The sequence below is a fragment of the Oryctolagus cuniculus genome, chromosome 1 (genome assembly GCF_964237555.1).
Source record: "Oryctolagus cuniculus chromosome 1, mOryCun1.1, whole genome shotgun sequence".
Lineage (NCBI taxonomy): Eukaryota > Metazoa > Chordata > Mammalia > Lagomorpha > Leporidae > Oryctolagus > Oryctolagus cuniculus.
Genome location: NC_091432.1, coordinates 8,889,349 through 8,908,768, shown reverse-complemented (window position 1 = coordinate 8,908,768; position 19,420 = coordinate 8,889,349). Strand labels below are relative to the sequence as shown.

Genomic DNA, 19,420 nt, shown 5'->3' with positions numbered 1-19,420 from the left:
GCGGCACCGGCCCCTTTCTGTTTTCAAAACTGGATGTAATACTGTCCACAAATGGCTGATTCCAAGTCCGTGGGCAGGGGAAGTAGTAGGTGAGCCTGGAACATAACTGTTCCTTGCCAGAAAGCAAGGACGTGTTCAAAGCATGTGCATCCAGGCACATAGAGATCACCTTGAAGAGGCACAATTCACACATGAAAAAATAACAGAAAATTGAAAGAATTCTTAGGCCTCACTCGGATCACCAAAACAACAGTCCATAGTGGTCAGGTTTCATGGTGCAGCAGGTGCCATGAGATGCCTGCTGGTTTGAGTGCTAGCCACTCTGCACTTCCGGAGCAGATTCCTGCTAATGTACCTAGGAGAGCAGAGAGGATGGCCCAAGGACTTGGGTTCCTGCCCCACACATGGGAGACCCAGCTGGAGTTCCTGGCTTCTAGCTTCAGCTTCGATCAGGCCTAGTGGTTGCAGCTATTTGAGGCATGAACCATCAGATGGAAGAGCTCTTTCTCTCTCTGACATTCTGCCTATCAAATAAATCGATCTTTAAAAAAAAAAAGTGTTGTCTAGGGCTAGCATTGTGGTGCAGCAGGTTAAGCAATTGCCAGCAACACAGTCATCCCATATGGGTACTGGTTCGAATCCTGATTCCTCCACTTCCAATCTAGCTTCCTGCTGATGAACAAAAGCATTTGGGAAATGAACCAGTGGATGGAAGACCTCTCTCTCTCTCCATCTCTTTGTAACTCTGCCTTTCAAACAAATTAACAAAACTTTTTTTAAACTTAAAAATCTTTTTTAAGTGTTATCTAGGACAACGTACCATTCTGGGTTAAAGGAAACTAGAGACATGACAAATGCAATATTTGATTGACTCCTGGACTGAGAAAATAAAGAGCTGCAAAGAATATTACTGGAACAATTGAAGAAATTGAATATGAAACTAAATATTAGTTATTTCATCAATGTTAAGTATCTGACATGTAATAATAGTATAATAGCAGCATTTTGGCCATGTAGAATATTCTTAGGGATAAAGTCTCATATTATTTGTACTTGGCTTTCAAATGATTTTTTTTTTTTGACAGGCAGAATGGACAGTGAGAGAGAGAGACAGAGAGAAAGGTCTTCCTTTGCCATTGGTTCACCCTCCAATGGCCGCTGCGGCCGGTGCGCTGCGGCTAGTGCACCGTGCTGATAGAAGGCAGGAGCCAGGTGCTTATTCTGGTCTCCCATTGGGTGCAGGGCCCAAGGACTTGGGCCATCCTCCACTGCACTCCCTGGCCATAGCAGAGAGCTGGCCTGGAAGAGGGGCAACCGGGACAGAATCCAGCATCCTGACCGGGACTAGAACTCAGTTTGCCGGCACCGCAGGCAGAGGATTAGCCTAGTGAGCTGCGGCGCCGGCTCAAATGATTTCATTTAAGGATAATGGATACACACATACACATGAGTATGCAGGGAGAGTAAAACAAGTAGAGCAAAATGTTAACTATTTAAATTTGAATCTAAACAGAGAGCATGGTCATGGGATCATTGCACTAATCTCTTATCCTTACTAAAGGTTTAAAATTGTCCTAAATATAAAGTTGAGGGAAAATATAAGTTGCTGTAGTGGGCAAAGCTGGCGCCTGTGATGCCAGCATCCCATATGGGCACCAGTTTGAAACCCAGCTACTTCCCTTCCAGTCCAGCTCCTGGTAAATGTGCCTGGGAAAGCAGCAGAAGATGGCCCCAAGTCCTTGGGTCCCTGCACTCATGTGAGAGACCCGGAAGAAAGTCCTGGCTCCTGGTTCCAGCTTGGCCTAGCCCTAGCCATTGCAACCATCTGGGGAGTGAACGAGCAGTTGGAAGATCTTTCTGTTTTCCTCCTTCCCTCTGTAACTATGCCTTTCAAATAAATTTTTAAAAATCTCAAAAAAAAAAAAAAAATGTTGAGGGAAGGTGAATGCTGAGCCCAAGCCCTCCCTCTTCCAGGGATCGCTGAATTACAGAGACCCTTCCCTCTTAAGTACTTCAGCAAAGGAGCTTTTCATTTTAAGGATCTCAGCCTTGGCTTCCCACAGAAATTTTAAACATTAAGAAAAAAAAATTGGTTTTCAAGGGGCCAGTGTTATGCCAGAGTGACTTTAAACACTGCCTGTGATGCCGGCATCCTATATGAGTCCTGGTTCAAACCTAGGCTGCTACACTTGCAATCCAGCTTTCTGCTGATGTAACCAGGACAGCAGCAGATGGCTGCCCTCCTACCCACGTGGAAGACCCAGATGGAGTTCCAGGCTGCTGGCTTGGGCTGGCCCAACCCTAGCTGCTGTGGCATTTGGGGAGTGAACTGGCAGATGGGAGCTCTCTCTCTCAAAAAAATAAATACATAAAAAAAACCATTTTAAAGATTTATTTTGAAAGGCAGAGTTAGAAAGAGGGACAGAGATCATCCACCTGCTGGTTCACTCCCCAGATGGCTGCAAAGGCCAGTGCTGGGCCAGGTTTTATCCAGGTCTCCCACATGGGTTGCAGCAGCCCAAATACTTAGGCCATCTTCCACTGCTCTCCCCAGACCACTGGCAGGGAGCTGGATGGGCAGTGGAGCTGCTGGGACATGAACCTGCACCCATTTAGGATGTCAGCGTCCTAGGCAGCCTCTTTACCTGCTACTCCACAATGCCAGCACCAATTTTTTAAATCTTAAAAAAAAAAAAGAGAGAGAGAAAGAAAACGTAACACAACAAAAGGAGCAAAGACAAACAAAATGTGAGATGATTAGCCTATTCTGGTCACACAGGAGCAATGGCGGCACTGGTTACCAGGACCCTTACTGCCTCTGCTATCCCTACATATCCCTCTATTTCTGTCTGAAAATGCAAAGCTGCAGGGCCACTCACTAGGGAGACTGGGCCACTGCAGAGGTTGGCTCCTGGTTGCCTTGGCTTGAGCAAGTTTTGGGGCTCCTCCCTCCAGACTATCTGTTGTGTTTGCACACTCACAGACCTCTTTTCACGGCCCACTGCGATCACACACGTCTCAGTCAAGAGTTTAAGGGCTTTATTACAAAAGGAATTGACTGCTAGGGGCCCTTCTTCTCTGCTGACACATCCCTCCAGGGGAGGTCAGTGGGCCACTAAGGAAGAGGAATCTGGGAAGAATGAAAAGGGGGAAATGCTTTCTCCAAAGTCCTCTGAGTCCTTCCGGCTCCGGTTGAGACTTCTGATGGAGGAGGTAAGACCTTCAGCTGCCACCTTCAAGGTCCTCCATTTCTACATCCTGGGGGGCTTTTGTCTTCTTTTGCCGTTTGGGCTGTGGTTCACTGGTCCTGGCTGGCTTTGAGGGGGCATCCACTGAGCAGAAGGAAAAAGGAAGCATGAAACAACCAGAATAAACCCACCCCACTCCTCCTCCTGCGTCTGTGCCCCAGTCTCACCTTCCATAGTCGCCTTCTCCTTCTGGGCAAGCCGGATCTGCTGGAGGAGTTTCCTGCGTTTCTTCCCCGACAGAGTAATGTTGGCCCGCGCGCTGGACCTAAGGAGGAGAAAGAGTCCTGGTTGCCGTGAACTGGTTTACATCACGCAAACGGGAATGGGAATGGCTATGGGAAAATTCAAATCACACAACTGTTTAAAAATCTGGGATCTAAGAAAGTCATGAGCTAAGTCTCTCCAACACCTAGACTTTAATCTCAATACATATCTTGAGATTAAGTATTAGGGAGCCTTGGAACTTCCGTGCACAATCTTCTGTTTTGGGGAAAACTCACTGACTGGTACACACTTCTGTGTGCAGTTTTCTGAATGCAAACATACGTTTACTGGTAAAAAAGTTTAAGTGGATGTACACTGTTACTTCAGGGAGTGGGGTAGTCGACAGCTCTCCAATGTGGGACGCAGGCATCCAAGCGGTGGCTTCACCGAGACCCTAAAGGAGGCTGTAAGCCACACGCATAGACAGGCTAGCAGAGTTTGGGAACGAACTATCGACCAGCACAGATCAGAGCGCGCAAAGCAAACCGGGGGTACCGGCTGCTCCGGCGTGGGCGGGGAGGGCCACGGGGAAAGGGGTTGGCGCTCACGCCCGCTTCTTGAGGTGGTGCCGCGTGATCAGTCCCGCGTCTACCACAGCCCCGACCACCCGACGCTTCAGTCGCCGCTCCCGGTTCAACACCCGCCGGCGCTTGAACAGCTTCTTCTTCAGTTCCTGCGCCAGAGAAAATGCGAGTCAGAGGGACGCCGCGCGCCGCGTCCCGGGACCCCCGCCCCCGGAGGCCCCGGCCCCTTCGATCCCATCTCGAGCGAGAGAAGGGGGCCCCGCGACGCCTGAAGGGAAAAAGTAGCGACCCCACGCAGTCACCGTTCGAGGCCTGTTGATCTTGCCCCCCGGAGGCCCCATGGCTGAGCCCGGACGCTCGCTCTCCGCCACACTTCCGCCGCACGCCGGCTCCGCAGGGCTCCGCCCCCAGCCCCCGCAGGGCTCCGCCCCCAGCCCCCGCCGGCCAATCGCGGCTCGGGGGCGGGCCCTGGACTATATAAGGAGGCTAGGCCCTGGCGCCGGTCTTTCCGCGCGCGCTGTGCGGGTGAGTCCTGTCTCCGCCGCCCGCCTCGGGGGTGGGGGTCGGGCGAGGGTCGTGGGTGGGGTCTCGAACCCTCCCTTTCTTGGCGGGGACCGGGCGTACGATCCCGCTCCCCGTTATGTGCGGAGGCAGAGGAAGAGGGCTCCGGGCCCCTCGGCGTCATGTCTTCGGTGCCGGCTGCTTCCCGTCCGCCGGTTCTATCCTCAAGCGCCGAGACACGGCTCATCGAGCAGGGCAGAGCCCAGGGCCTGCGGGTTGCTCCCGGAGGGTGCTCACGCCTTCTGCTTTGGTTTCAGGTCTGCGGACGCCTTCCTTGGACCAGGAGCTGTCAAACCCCGCGCTCTGTTCCCTTTTGCGTGGTAACCAATAAAGGTTTGTTCGTACCGCAGGTCCGTGTCCGCGTCCTTTTTCTTTTTCTTTTTTTTTTTAAACTCTGAGGCTGCATACGTCCCTCGCGGCGCGGGAATTTGCCGACCTTCCGAATGCTCCACGTGCGGTCACTCGTGACATGCGTGCCCCGCGCCTTGGCCGGTATGGAGGTGGGGAGGGCAAGGTGGGTCTGCCATGCCCCGCGGTGTGGTCCCTGAAATGGTGGCTCCAAGAGCCTGCAGGCTGCAAATGGAACTCACGCACCAGGTGACCCAGGCTCCCTGTGTCCGCAGGCTCTCTGGCCGGTAGCTGCCTGGCGGACCGCTGCCTCTGGGATCGGTTCCATGCCCAGCTGCGTCCCGGCAGCGCCCCTACCTTCGACTGGTTCTTTGGATATGAGCAAGTCCAGGGACTGCTACTGCCGCTGCTGCAGGAGGCACGGGCTGCCGGTCCACTGCGGGTGCTGGACGTGGGCTGTGGGACCTCGGGCTTGTGTACAGGCCTCTACACCAGCTCCCCACACCCTGTGGACGTGCTGGGAGTGGACTTCTCTCCCGTCGCCGTGGCTCACATGAACAGCCTCCTGGAGGGGAGCCAAGGCCAAACACCGCTGTGCCCTGGGCATCCCGCTTCCCGGCTGCACTTCATGCAGGCTGATGCTCAGAACCTGGGTCCTGTGGCTGCGTCGGGCTCCTTCCAGCTAGTGCTGGACAAGGGCACTTGGGATGCTGTTGCCCGAGGTGGTCTGCCTGGCGCTTACCGGCTGCTCTCAGAATGCTTGAGGGTCCTGAGCCCGCAGGGGACCCTGATTCAGTTTTCAGATGAGGACCCGGATGTGCGGCTGCCCTGCCTGGAGCAAGGGTCCCGCGGTTGCAATGTGACTGTGCAGGAGCTTGGCCCTTTCAGGGGCATTACCTACTTTGCGTACTTGGTTCAAGGCGCTCATTAAAAACACTTGCGTTTTGACCCTGGCGTTTCAGTTGGTCAAGGAAACGGTTAGATAGAGCTCTGTCCTTGCAGGGTGAGTTGGCTGGAATATGAGGATTTGAGAACTGGCCTCCACATTTGGTGCCTCGGTTTACCCATCTGCAGAATGGGGAAATGCCTACAGTTGCAAGTGGACATTGGATAGAGTACCTAGTGGGTCCCTGCTGCTTTCCCACCAATGCACATCCTGGGATGCCGGCAGATGGTGACTCAAGTACTTGGGTCCCTGCTACCCACACGGGAGACCCGAGATGTAGTTCCTGGCTCTGGCCTAGCCTGGTCCAGCCCTGACAGCTGTATTCAGGAAGTGAACCAGCAAATGGAAGTTCTCTCTCCCTTTCAAAGATTACATCCAGTAATAGGTGAGACATTTCACAGTGGCAGGCACTGGATGACTGCTGGAAAGAGAAGGTACAAGTGGGGTCACCACTAGAGCTAACAGGAGCTCCTAAAAGCAGAGGTTTTTTTTTTTTTTTTTTTTAAGGCCTGTTCACTCCTCAAGGCCAGGGCTGGGCCAGGCTGAAGCCAAGAGCCAGAAACTGTTTCTCCCATGTGGTTGTAGGGGCCCGAGCACTTAAGCCATTATCCACTGCTTTCCCAAGTGCATCAGCAGAGAGCTGGATCGGAACTGGAGCCCATATGGGATGCCAAAGCGTACTTAGTCCAAATCCCAGCAACAATTTACTAAACCTCACCTGTGGAAAAAGGAAGATTATGATAAAATGGGTACAAAGGCTTCATAAACAAAGCTAGGTGAGGGAAAGCCAACAATACTTACCTGCAAAGTTAACAGGAGGGAGGAGGAGGTGGGAGTACTCCACAAAGGGGCTTCTACAGACACAGGAACCTGTTGCTGGGTCCCTGTGAGCACAGGGGTTGGGGGCTTCCTGGTACTCAGAGTCTTCAGGAGTCCAAGAGGCATCTTGTTCTAACTGCTCTTGCCCCCAGATGACTCCAGGGTTAAATGTTCTTGAGGGAGACCTAGGGTCCTGTGGGCTCCAAGTCCAGCCTGGGGAGGAAGGAAAAGAGCAGAGCCCATTTGCAGTGAAATACTCCTCATAGATAAGTGAGATTTAAAACGGTTACAGGACTAATTTGTGTAAGGTGGTTTTTTTCCTTATAAAAAGGAAGGTGGAATATTTGGCCTACCAGTTAAGATGCAGGTTGGGAGGGATACCCTTGTCCCGTGTTGGAATGCCTAGCTTGGATTCCTGACTCCCAGCCTTTGTCCAGCTCCCTGCCAAGGCAGCAGGGATGGTGATGAAACATGATCCCTCCCACTGATGTGGGAGACAGATTGCCCCAGTCCCAGCTGGTACAAGCATTTGAGGAGCAAACCAGGAAATGGGAGCCCTCGGTTTCTTCCTTTGTCTCTCTGCCTCTCAAAATTTTAAAAATCAAACAAAAAATACTTTGAGGGGGAAAACAAACAAGTGATCATGATTGAGAACCTTGATTCCACAGCCTCATCCATGAAGGGAAAGTCCCATGTTGAGTTTACGGAATATGAAGTGAAAGTGTTAAGCTCATTGCCTAACAGTAAATAATTAAAAAAAGTAAATAAGATAGGTAGCTTCTGTAACAGTACACAGAACTGGACAAAGAAAAAGAGGTATCAAGAATATTTACTATGGGTAGTTGGGTTTGAGGTCATTTTATTATCTTTTCCCAACAATAAACTAATTTTTTAAAAATATTCAAGGTACACATCTAAAAATGTTACCCCATATGACAGCACAGCTCCTTCCAATGTTCAACTTCACCATCTGCCTTGATGTTTCTCTCCCACATCTTTCCTCACTTTGAGTGCCTGCTGTATGCCTTGTCCTGCTGCATGCAGGGGACACCGTGTTCCTTCCCCACCCTGCCCAGAACACCCAGGCACCTCTCTCACCTGGCTCTTCACTCTGGTCCTGGAAGAAGGCCTCGGCTTCCTCCTCACCATCAGTGAGCAGCAGCAGGTCCTCACATGGCCACTGGAGACCTGCACCGTCCTCATTCACCTCAGACGTTTCCACCACAATGGAGGGCAGGCGTGGCTTTTGAGAGACAGCCTGAACATCCTGGGGACCTTCAGCCCTGCCAATAGCTCCCGTGTCCTTCCAAAGAGAGCTGGTCAGCCTGGGACCTTCCGGGCACCGGGAGGAACCTGCACTATCCCTAGGCCAAGGCCCATCCTCCTCGCTGTTCCCTGGCACCAGGGCCATGGTGGTGACTAAAAGTGCAAGCTGGCTGAATTCTTAAGAGGGTCCCAGGGTAGAGTACCCTTGCCCGGGGCACCCACACACTGCTCCTTTAATCTTCTTTGGAACCTGACTGCATAATCGCTTCTGAGGACAGGAGGGTGGCAAGCTAGGAGATTATGGGCTTTCCAGGCGGGGAAGAAGCCCAAGAGGTGGGACAGGAGCTTTATTGCTCCTTACTCCCAGAGACACTGGGCACGGCAGCACAGGTTGGAGAGAACAAGTGCATCTGGATTAAAGCCTGGGAGTGAAGAGCTTTGACAACAAATTCACAATTCCGTGACTTCTCTGCTTACTGGTTTTTCTCAGTCTGGGACATCTGTCTGGATTTTATTTAATGAATATTTTTATGGTGTTTACTATTTTCCAGGAACTGCCTTAAATGTTTTACCTATAAATTGATTTAATTGTCCTAAAACTATGAGATGGGTACTATTAGAGGCCACTTAAAAAAAAATTTGCAAGGCAGAATTACAGAGAGAGAAGGAGAGGGAGAATCTTCCATCTGCTGGTTCACTCCCCAAATGACCTCCATGGCCAGGGCTGGGCCAGGCTGAAGCTAGGAGCCTGGAGCTTCTGGGTCTCCCACATGGGTGCAGGGACCCAAGTACTTGGGAAATCTGCTACTTTCCCAGGGACATTGGCAGGGAGCTGGATTAGAAGTGGAGCAGCCGGGACTCAAACCAGTGCCCATGTGGGATGTGGGCATCACATGCGGTGGCTTCAACCCACATTTTGTTTGAGTTACTGTGACTAAAAGGGATTGTTTCAGAACCCCCAAAACCTGGGTCTACTTGCCTGACCTTGGGGTTGTAGAACAAAGTAGGTATGGGGCCAGTGCTGTGGCACAGCGGGTTAACCTGCCACCTGCGGCCCTGGCATCCCATGTGGGTGCCAGTTTGAGTCCCAGCTGCTCCACTTCTGAACCAGCTTCCTGCGAATGCACCTGGGAAAGCAGCAGAAAATGGCCCACAAGCTTGGGCCCCCTGCACCCAGGTGGGGGACTTGGAAGAAGCTCTTGGCTCATGGCTTCGGACCAACCCAGCTCCCACCTGGGGAGTGAACCAGCAGATGGAAGATCTTTAAAAAGAAGACAGTAGGTATGTATTTGCAAAGCACAGAGCAAGAAGCCAGACAGCTATCACTTAATGCCCAGGTTCCTGGAGAGGTTAAGGGTAAAGGTTCTTATAACATGAAGTTGGGTTTGAGAAGTTTGTGTTCAGTTCACGTGCAGGTCCTTGCTTGATCTGCAGCTTGATTGGCCAAAAATAGATACAGCTTTCAGGAAGTTTGATGAAGCAAACTAGGCTTCAGTGAGCTATAGGTGGTAGTTACTTCTCTGGAAGTAACTTGTCCCCCAAAACAGGAATGAACATCAAAATGTTACCTATTGGGGCCAGCGCTGCGGCATAGTAAGCTAAGCCTCCACTTGAGGTGCCCGCATCTCATATGGGCCCTGGTTCTAGTCCCGGATGCTCCTCTTCCAATCCAGTTTTCTGTGATAGCTTGGGAAAGCAGTGGAAGATGGCTCAAGTGCTTGGGCCCATGGACCCATGTGGGAGACCGAGAAGAAGCTCCTGGCTCTTGGCTTTGGATGGGCTCAGCTCTGGCTATTGAGGCCATTTGGAGAGTGCACTAATGGATGGAAGACTTTTCTCTCTGTCTCTCCCTCTCTCTGTAACTCTACCTCGCAAATAAAGAAAATATTTTAAAAATGTTACTTATTGAGTATTCCCTCAGTTCAGTGAGCTGATTTTAGTAAGAGGTTGCTTTGTGAAGAAAATGTAAGGCAAGGGAAGAGACTGTGGGAGACTAGGGCCTGATAGTATCTACATCAAAGGCACTGTAATAGGGCTTGGTTTCTGGGTCAGCAAATTGATATGTGCAAATATCTGTGTTGACATTTTGTGCTATGTTGAAAATGCTCAAGTAGGGACAGGTGTTTGGCCTAGTGGATAAAAAAGCCATTTGGGACACCTGCATCCCAAATCAGAGTGTTTGGTTCGAGTCCAGTTTCTCTGCTTCCCAATGGGCTTCAAGCTAATGCACACCCTGGGAGACAGTGATGGCTGAAGTACTTGAGTCCTCTGCCGCCCACGTAGGAGACCTGGATGCTGTTCCTGGTTCCTGGTTTTGGCCTGGTCTAGCAGGAGCTAAGGGCATTTGGGAAGTGAACCAGAAAATGGAAAATCTGTCCCTCTCTGTCTTTCAAAAAAATTTTTTTAATATATTTTTGAATTGTTAAAAAAGAAAACGCTCAATTTTGCTGGAAACCAGAGTGCAGCTGAGCCCTCGGATGATGGAGATATCTTGGAGGGCAGAAAACTGGGCAATTGTAAAACCTATAGCAACAACAAGGGCACGCACTCGGCCCACTCTGGGTCTGGAGCCACAACGCCACGCACTCAGTCCTCCGCACCAACACCTTTTCTTGAAACGCAATCGCTTCAACTGTTATCTGTGAAGACGCGGGCGCTCTGGGCTAAACGTTTCTATGGTCAGGCCCTCTCTAGGCCAGCCATTTCTCAATGGTTTCCGCTCTGGGCCGCTCTAGGCTGCGCAGGAGGTGACGGGACGTCGGTAGCCACCTTTCTAGGCGGCGGGAGGCTCCCGAGGGCGCCTCGCTGGTCGCGCGGCCAGCCATGGTGCTGCTGCGGAAGGCGCTGGTCGTCGTCGCAGCGCTGGGCGCCGGGGCTGGGCTGGGCTCCGCGCTCTTTGCGCTCGTGACCCCAGGAGAGCTGCGGAAGCAGGCGATGCTGAAGGTAGGCGCAGCCGGGAGTCCTGAGGTGGAGTGGGCGGCCCAGAACCTCGGGCTGGGGGCTGGGACTGCGAATCTCCTTCCTGTTCTCAGGAGATGCCGGAGCAGGACCCGCGGCGCAGGGACGAGGCGGCCAGGACCCAGCAGCTAGTAATGGCCACTCTGCGAGAGTCTGTGGCCACGCAAGAGAACGTGGCCTGGAGGAAGAACTGGATGGTCAGCGGAGGCGGGAGGTCAGCGTGAGACTGGACCTGTCTTCATGGGCGCGGAGACCTTGGCTTGGGCGCGGGAGTCCAAGGCGACCTTTCCCCCTGCATGGGCCCAGCGGGGACTGGAGGCCAGGGATGCCGCTCCCAGGACTCCCCGGGTGCGCACGTTCCCCCTAACTCCTGCCCTGATTGCTCGCAAGTCCACGTCTCCGGCCGAGGCCGAGACACGGGGATGGAATGTGACGAACTGAAGGAACCAATAAACCCCGTCCCTCCGCGCGGTGAGTCCTACGACTGCTGGCGGCGCCGGGAGGCCGAAGCCGGATAGGTTTAGCCGCCACGTTTTCCATGCTGTCTCAGGCTGTGTGATCTAAGTTTGCATGAACTACCCGGGATAACCAGCGACACTCTCCAAGTCGGAGCTGCCCTAGGGAATGTGGTAGCAGTGGATGCCTGTGGAGGACCCTGGGGGCTCCTGTCCCCTGAGATTGGGAAGGGACCCTGCTCCCTGGTGATGCCCTTCTGTGGCTGTTTAACTCTGGCTAAGCTACCTTAGAGAGGCTCACTTATGAGCAGTAGCAGGAGGAACTTCTTTGAGTCGGTCTGTTCTGTAAGAGGTGGTAACTTTCTTGAGCGTTTTTGTAAAGAGATTAACTTAGGATGTAAAATGCAATGCCTGGCACAGAGCAGCCTCTCAGTATATGTACTGGGGTTATTTTTGCCCTCAAGGTTTCTTTTTTCTTTTTTATTCTTTTTTTTTTTTTTTTTTTTTTTGACAGGCAGAGTGGACAGTGAGAGAGAGAGAGAAAGGTCTTCCTTTGCCATTGGTTCACCCTCCAATGGCCGCCGTGGCCGGCGCACTGCGCTGATCCGAAGGCAGGAGCCAGGTGCTTCTCCTGGTCTCCCATGGGGTGCAGGGCCCAAGCACTTGGGCCATCCTCCACTACACTCCCTGGCCACAGCAGAGAGCTGGCCTGGAAGAGGGGCAACCGGGACAGAATCCGGCGCCCCGACCGGGACTAGAACCCGGTGTGCCGGCACTGCAAGGTGGAGGATTAGCCTAGTGAGCCGCGGCGCCAGCCCTCCTTATTTTTTTAAACTAAATATTTTATGTGAAAGGCAGAGAGAAATCTTCTATATTATACCCAAAATGCCCACAACAGCTGATGATGGGCCAGGCTGAAGTTAGGAGCCTGTAACTCAATCTGGGCCTCCCATGATGGTGGTAGGAACCCAAGTACTTGTACCATCAACTGCTGCTCCCATGGTACACATTTTTTTTTTTTTTTAAGATTTATTTATTTATTTGGGAGAGTTGCAGAGAGAGAGAAGGAGAGGAAGAGAGAGAGAGAGGTTTTCCATCCACTGGTTCATTCCCCAGTTGGCTGCAACAGCTGGAGCTGTGCAAATCCAAAACTAGAAGCTTCTTCCAGGTCTCCCATGCAGATGCAGGAGCCCAAGGATTTGGGCCATCTTCTACTGCTTTCCCAGGCCATAGCAGAGAGCTGGACCGGAAGTGGAGCAGCTGGGACTTGAACTGGCACCCATATGGGATGCTGGCACTGCAGGTGACAGCTTAACCTGCTACACCACAGCGCTGGTACACATAAACAGGAAGTTGTAATCGGAAGTGGAGCTGGAACTCCAGCCCAGGGACTGGGATATAGAATGTGAGCTTCCTAAGTGGTGGCAACTTAAACCACTACACAAACGCCTCCCCTCCTCCGGGTTTTCACTGCAGTAGTTTCCAGTCTCTCTCAAGACTGACTGATTGACTTGAAAAGCAGAGTTACAGATCCCAGATGGCCTGAAAACCAGGGCTGGACCACGTCAAAGCCAGGAGCCTGGAGCTTCATCCAGGTCTCCCACATGGGTGCCCGGGCCCAAGCATTTGAGCCATTGTCTGCTCCTTCCCCCAGGCCATTACCCGGGAGCTGGATTGGGAGTAGAGCAGTGGAGACTCCAACTGGCATCCACATGGGATGCTGGCACCGCAGGCAGTGGCTTTACCCACACCATAATACCAGCCCCTGGTCGTTTCCAGTCTCTGAGCACCCAGGTGCAGGATCTGTTGGAGATGCCATTGAAAGGATGAGATAAGCCAGGATGGTCACACCTATTTTGTCTATTTTACATTTTGTGGTCCCCAAGCAAGAAAAGGCTTAAAGTCAAGTCAGAACGCTGAAGTTTTCTCAGGCATAAACCCGGTTTTGAGCATTGGTGCTGTCTTGCTGGACTTTTGCGTTTGTGTGTGTGAATTTGTTACTTGGAAGTCAAAGTTCCAGAGGAGAGGCAGAGAGAGGTCTTCCACCTGCTGGTTCACTCCCCAGATGCCTACAATGGCCAGGGCTAGGCCAGGCTGAAGCTAGGAGGCAGGAGCCTCATTCTGGTCTCCCATGTGGGTACAGGAGCCCAAGGACTTGGGCTATGGTCCTCTATTTACCCAGGTACATTAGCCGGGAGCTGGATGGGACATGGAAGAGCCAGGACTTGAACCAGCACTGCAGGCAGAAGCTTTACCCACTATGCCACTGAATATATCTGTGGTTTGTGATCCTTATTTTAAGACTTTTTTGACATGTGGAGTGACAGAGGAAGAAACAGATCTTCCATCCACCCTCTGGTTTGCTCCTGAAGTGGCTACAGCTGCCAGGGCTGGTCCAGGCCAATGCCAGGAGCTGACCCATCCGGGTTTCCCACATGGGTGGCAGGGGCCCAAGTACTTGGGCCATGTTTGGTTGCACTTTAGTAGGGCGTTGGATTGGAAGTGGAGCGGTCCATACTTGGACTGGCACTCCAATATGGGATGCCTGCATCACAAGTGGTGGCTGCAATGGTGGCTCTGCTGTGTGATCTTTGCATTTTAAACTGCGGCCATACCCCTCGCCCAGGAATGAGAGGGGTCAGCAACTGCTGGACAGGGCCTGGGAAAGGTGACCAGCAGCAGCATGAGGTACATGGAGAAACTTGGTGGCTCAGAGGCAGGCTTCCCAGGTGTGTGTGAATGTCTGTTGGGGAAGGAACATGTTACTTTAGTGTCTTTTTTTTTTTTTTTTTAATTTTAAGATTAATATATTTATTTGAAAGGCAGAGAGAGAGGAGAGACAGATCTTCCATCCACTGGTTTACTCCCTAAATGGCCTCAATGGCTAGAGCTGGGCCAATCAGGAGGAGCTCCTTCCGGGTCTCCCATGTGGGTGCAGGGGCCCAAGGACTTGGGCCATCTTCCACTGCGTTCCCAGGCGCATTAGCAGGGAGCTGGATGAGAAGTGGAGCAGCCAAATTTGGCACCAGAGGCTGTACTGGCAACACCAATGCCAGCCCCACCTTGGTGTCCTGGTTTCTGAAATGGGCTAAATACCTACACATAACAGAGCCTTCATATGTAGAAAGCACTTGAAACTGGTACATAGTAAGTATAGTCTCTGACTTAAAATGTTTCAACATAACAATTTTTTGACTTTATGATACAAAAAAATGGTACACATTCTGAAGAAACCATACCTTACCTTTGCTCAGATCAGCTATCTAAGGTACTGTCCTCTTCCTCGATGCTCGGCGGGGGTAGCAAGCAGCAGTTCCCAGTCTGCCACTTCATCACAAGGGCAAACCACCAGTCCCCTTGTGTCCTGCATGGCTGAGCCTTGGTTTCAGTAAGTTAAGTGTATTAAACGCATTTTCAACATAACGGGTTTACCAGTTCAATACCGCTGTAGGCTGAGGAGCATTTGTACTCACTAGGTTTTAGTGCTGTTAGGAAAGCACCAGTGTGGTTGTGATTTGCTTTTTTTAAGATTTATTTTTATTTATTTGAAAGAGTTACACAGAGAGGAAGAGAGAGAGATCCTGCATCCACCAGCTCACTACCCACATGGCTGCAATGGCTGGGTATGGCCAGGCCGAAGCTGGGAGCCAGGAGCGTCCTCTGGACCTCCCACATGGGTGGTAGGGGCCCAAGTACTTGAACCACCCTCTGCTGCCTTCCCAGTCGGGACACACAGTGATGCCCATATTGGATCCTGGGATTACAGTCAGCTTAACCCACATCTGCTGGTGCTATGTGCTAGCTGCCGTGACTTACTCTTCTTAAGATTTATTTTTATTTATTTGATGGGCAGAGTTACAGAGAAGCAGGAGGACAGACAGATCTTCCATCTTCTGGTTCACTCTCCAAATGGCCACAACAGCTGGGACTGGGCCAGGCTGGAGCCAGGAGCTTCATCTGGGTCTCCCACATGGGTGCAGTGGCCCAAGGGCTTGGACCACCTTCCACTGCTTTCCCAGGTGCATTAGTAGGGAGCTGGATTTGAAGTGGAGCACCCGGGACTCAAACCTGGATCCATATGGGATTGGCGGCACTGCAGGTGGTAGCTTAACCTGTTATGCCACAAAGTCCCCCCCCACACACACACACCCGTGACTTCAGAGAAGAAGAAATGCAGTTGTGAAGGTCAAGGTCACTCTCATGCTCCTCTCAGTATTTATGGGTGGCACATTAAAAATTAACCCTTTTGGGGGCTGAAATTGCAGTGCAGTGGGGTTAAACCGCTACTTGTGATGCTCCAGCCCCTGCCACCCAGAGTTCCTGATTCCTGGCTTCAGCCTGGCTCAGCCCTGGCTGTTGCTGCCATACGGAGAATGAACGAGCAGATGAAAGATCTCTGTCTCTCCCTTTCAAAATAAATAAGCACATAAATATATATATATTAAACTGACTCATTTAGTAGCTAATATTTTGGGGGATTTATTATATTTCAGGCACTATGAAACAACCCAAATAAACAGGTACTACTATTCTTACTCTAGAAACTATTATCCACAGGAGCAAAAAGATGCCATCCAGTGTACTCCCCACCCCTCAACATCTCCCCACGTAACCTTCCTGACAGCTAATCAGACCCAGAGATTAGAAACTACCCATGAGGAAGAGGATCTACTCCATTGCCTTCTGTTCAGCTTCTTCCTCTGCTTGAGTTTCCTCCCTCCCAACAATTCAGGAAGGAGTCAGGCATATAGAGAACTCAGCGGGTCTATTTATTAGCGGGAGATGTCAGTGCTTTATCAAAGATGAAAAGATCAGAGAAGAACGGTGGGAGAAAGGCCTCAGCTGGGACATTTCTTGGCCACAATGAGGACAGCAGAAGGCACGAGTCCTGAAGATGAAAGAAAATAGGCTTGAACCACACACAAGGATACTTGTTTGCTCCCAAAATTTCCAGTTGCACCTACCACCCAGCATCTGCAGAGTCCCTTCTCTTCCCAGGCATGTCCTCCATTCCCCCACATCCTGGTTTGTGGTCCTGCATGACGTACCCAGCTCCTGCAGAGGCCGTTCCATGTCAGCCTCTGAGAAGGCCCGCCTGGGGAAGCCACTGAGCAACTGCACAGGGTCCTGGCCTCCTCCAGGTTCCTCCCCGCGGTGGAGCTCCACATAGAGTCTCACAGCTGCCAGCTGTTCCCGGGCCCGGAAGGTCTGGGTCAGTGAGGTCCCATCTGGCAGCCTGACCTAGAAGGCAAAGGAGGCAGCCTGAGGGAGGGAGCTGACATTGCAGAGCGGGGTTAAGCCCCGGCCTATGATGCCGGATTCCCATATGAGTCCTGGCTGCTCCATTTCTGGTCCAACTCCCTGCTAGTGTGTCTGGGAAAGCAGGGAAGATGACCAAAGTCATTGGGCCCCTGCCACCCATGTCGGAGACCTGCTTGGAGTTCCAGGCTCCTGACTTCGGCCTGGCCCAGCCCTGGCCATTGTGGCCATTTGGGGAGTGAACCAGCAGATGGAAGACTTCTAATTCTCCCTTTCAAATAAATAAAAATCTTTTTAAAAAATGCCCAAGGAAAAGAACAGCTAAAAAGCTACCCCCACTTCCTCTTAAAGAGACTAAACTAGCACAACTACTATTTAAAGCACCTAAAAAAACCACTTATGCTCTGCTTTACTGTTAAAAAGAGAGACTCCTCTCATACCAATCAGATGTCCATTTGTTATTGTGTTTGTTAACAACCTTTTATCTCTTAGTGTTATAAACTCCACTTAAAACTGATTAAAGTCTCATTCTTGTCAAAAAAAATAAAAATAAAAAAAGAGAGACTCCTGGATCCCTCAAAATCTAAGACAAGGACAGAAACATTTGGATAAATATCATGTCACAAAAATACCTGTGTAATAAACCAAATGAAACATGGACAAGTAAAAGGTGAACTGCTGAGTAAGAGGGAGGTATGGGTTTAAATAAGACTGGAGCAGGTGAAATTTGATCCTTTCCTAAGAGTAGAGGAGGTAGTATTTCAAAAGTCATTTACAAAGAAGGAAGAGACCTGGCAAAGGGAACAAGACTGAAAAAAGCTCTGAACGGGCACCCTAAAGCCCTGAAAAAGGGGTCCCAGGAAGAAGACGGGACTCAGAATCAGTACCTGGATGCGACACTGGTCGTACTCGCGCTTGCTGGGGGGCTCCTGGCTGGGAGAGGAGGGAACAGGACCTGGCTCTGTCGCTGGTGGGGTTGGCTGCGAACCCACGCTGCCACCATACTGAAGGACAAAATCGAACACTGTCAGGCAGGCACTCACCCTCAGGAGGAAGGGCTCACAAAAGGGCGGTTCACTAACCCGCCTACGGCACCACCCCCAGTGTCTCGCCAACACCGACCTTCTTGGCTCTCTCCGCTTTGTCTCTCTCAATCTTCTCACGAACCCTCTGTCTGGAATGCAGACAGGGAGGAAGGTCAGACACCAGCCAAGCAAACCGCGAGTCGCCCCCAGCCCCCAGCCCCCCGCCCCAGACCTGGCTGCCAACTCCTCGGCCTTCTCCCGCCTCCGCTCCTCCGCGGCGCGGCGCATCTCGCCCTCCTGCAGCCGCTGTCGGGCCGCTGACAGCTCCTGCCCCTGCCGCCGGCGCTGCCGCTCCCGTTCCAAGGCTTCCCGCTCCTCTCGTTCTTCCCGCTCGCGCTGCTTCTGGGCCACCAGCTCCATCATCCTGAGGGAAGAGGGCACGCCGGGGGAAGGTAGGTTTACAGCAAGGGGCCGAGGAACGCGTGTCCCGGGGCAGGTCAGGGAGGCGCGGAGAGAAACTCAACATGGTTCCCCACCAACCCACCTCTTCGTCTGTTCCTGCCTCTCCTCCTCACTCAGCGCGGGTTTGCCTTCGCCAGCAGCAGACCCAGGGCCTACAAACGAGCAACCCGTGTTATTCCGCGTGCAGGCTCTCCTCGGGTGCCCGCGGGTAATTACACCACGTCCCCCCAGTCGGGACCTGCGGCGCCACTTTGCTCCAAGGAGGTGGGTTCCCGTCCCAGAACATGTCCGAGCGGGGCCTGCAGAGGCTCGTCCACATCGGGGTCGTCTTCGTGCTCCATCAACCTGGCCGGGGGAGTCGGCAGGGAGCTCAGCGTCCAGGCTGCCGCTCCCGACAGCCCCCAACCCTCGGGCCCCTGGCCTGAGCGCTCACCAGTCCATCGCCGCTTCGATACCCTGGTTCCCTGTGAGGGCCAGAGCCTTCTCCCTGGAGGGAGAAACAGCGTGAGTAGCGCCTACGAGCCATAGTGACGGCCAGGCTCGGGGAAAGGCCGGGACCGGTCCGCGCGGATCGGGGCGAGGAGGCTCCCTTACGCGCGTCCCCTGGGGAAGCCCATCTCGATGAGGCTCTCCAGAGCCGTCAGCTCCGCCATGGCGCCGCCGCCGCCGCCGCTTCCGCGGGGACCTGGTGTGCCGACAGGGAGGCCGGGAACGGTCAGCGCAGGGCGACCCCGCCTCTGACGCCCCCGGCCGGGCGCTCCCTCACCCACCGGCTCCGGACCCGCCGGGACACCGACGATAAGAAAGCCGAGAGGGAAACGGAAGTGCACGAAACTGTTTGGGTCACGTGGGACGGACGTGGACGGGTGCCGCCAGGAGCCACAAAGCTCCCGGGTCCGGCTGCCTGGACCTCGCGCGGGCGGGGCCGGCAGCGGCGCAGAGTCCGCGGATCCGAGCCGACGCGTCGAGCCCTGGCGCCCCGCGGCGGTGGGCGGAGGCAAGCGGGCCCCCCAGCTTCGCACCCTTCACCCTCCTCGCAGATTACCAGGATCACGGCCCCTTAGCCGATCCCGTTGGAAAGTAGTTTGGCCGAGTGTATCAGGAGCCGTAGAAGTGTGCGCGCTCTTCAGCCCGCTCGTCTTCCCCCGGGGCAGGGAGCCATCCTCTGCCCTACCGCCGAAGGGCCTTTTGCGAAAACACAGTGTGTCTGATCCTGTCATCGCTTTTCTGCTTCGGACTTCTCCGTGTCGCGCAAAACTGAAACACCCGCGGCCTTCTGCCCCGC

At 52.8% G+C, this 19,420-nt stretch overlaps 4 protein-coding genes and 1 non-coding gene across 6 annotated transcripts; 3 read left to right on the top strand and 2 right to left on the bottom strand.

Annotated features, from left to right (window-relative positions):
- Positions 1-3,022: 3,022 nt before the first annotated feature.
- C1H11orf98 (chromosome 1 C11orf98 homolog) lies at positions 3,023-4,473 on the bottom strand. Its single transcript, XM_002721004.5, has 4 exons — positions 4,339-4,473; positions 4,061-4,185; positions 3,416-3,513; positions 3,023-3,332 (listed from the first exon to the last, which is right to left on the bottom strand). Exons 1-4 carry the CDS (start codon positions 4,375-4,377, stop codon positions 3,223-3,225), a joined length of 372 nt encoding a protein of 123 aa, XP_002721050.1. The 5' UTR covers positions 4,378-4,473; the 3' UTR covers positions 3,023-3,222.
- CSKMT (citrate synthase lysine methyltransferase) lies at positions 4,376-5,893 on the top strand. Its single transcript, XM_051833066.1, has 3 exons — positions 4,376-4,561; positions 4,855-4,930; positions 5,221-5,893. The coding sequence occupies exons 1-3, from the start codon at positions 4,376-4,378 to the stop codon at positions 5,874-5,876; spliced, it is 918 nt and encodes a 305-aa protein (XP_051689026.1). The 3' UTR covers positions 5,877-5,893.
- Positions 4,631-4,779, top strand: LOC127487485 (small nucleolar RNA SNORA57). The gene has a single exon (XR_007914330.1). It is a non-coding gene; the product is annotated as a small nucleolar RNA SNORA57 (small nucleolar RNA).
- A 4,774-nt stretch (positions 5,894-10,667) lies between the features above and the next one.
- UQCC3 (ubiquinol-cytochrome c reductase complex assembly factor 3) lies at positions 10,668-11,402 on the top strand. Its single transcript, XM_002721003.5, has 2 exons — positions 10,668-10,919; positions 11,009-11,402. Exons 1-2 carry the CDS (start codon positions 10,800-10,802, stop codon positions 11,156-11,158), a joined length of 270 nt encoding a protein of 89 aa, XP_002721049.1. The 5' UTR covers positions 10,668-10,799; the 3' UTR covers positions 11,159-11,402.
- Positions 11,403-16,137: 4,735 nt separating this feature from the next.
- On the bottom strand, positions 16,138-18,995 carry UBXN1 (UBX domain protein 1). Of its 2 annotated transcripts, XM_008274370.4 has the most exons (10): positions 18,906-18,990; positions 18,730-18,820; positions 18,569-18,622; positions 18,374-18,480; positions 18,218-18,287; positions 17,906-18,097; positions 17,771-17,822; positions 17,536-17,652; positions 16,438-16,630; positions 16,138-16,277 (listed from the first exon to the last, which is right to left on the bottom strand). In XM_008274370.4, the coding sequence occupies exons 2-10, from the start codon at positions 18,786-18,788 to the stop codon at positions 16,228-16,230; spliced, it is 894 nt and encodes a 297-aa protein (XP_008272592.1). In that variant the 5' UTR covers positions 18,789-18,820; positions 18,906-18,990; the 3' UTR covers positions 16,138-16,227. The 2 variants fall into 2 exon arrangements, with proteins under 2 accessions (XP_008272592.1, XP_069925619.1); XM_070069518.1 differs by having other exon boundaries at positions 18,730-18,995.
- Between the last annotated feature and the right edge of the window lie 425 nt (positions 18,996-19,420).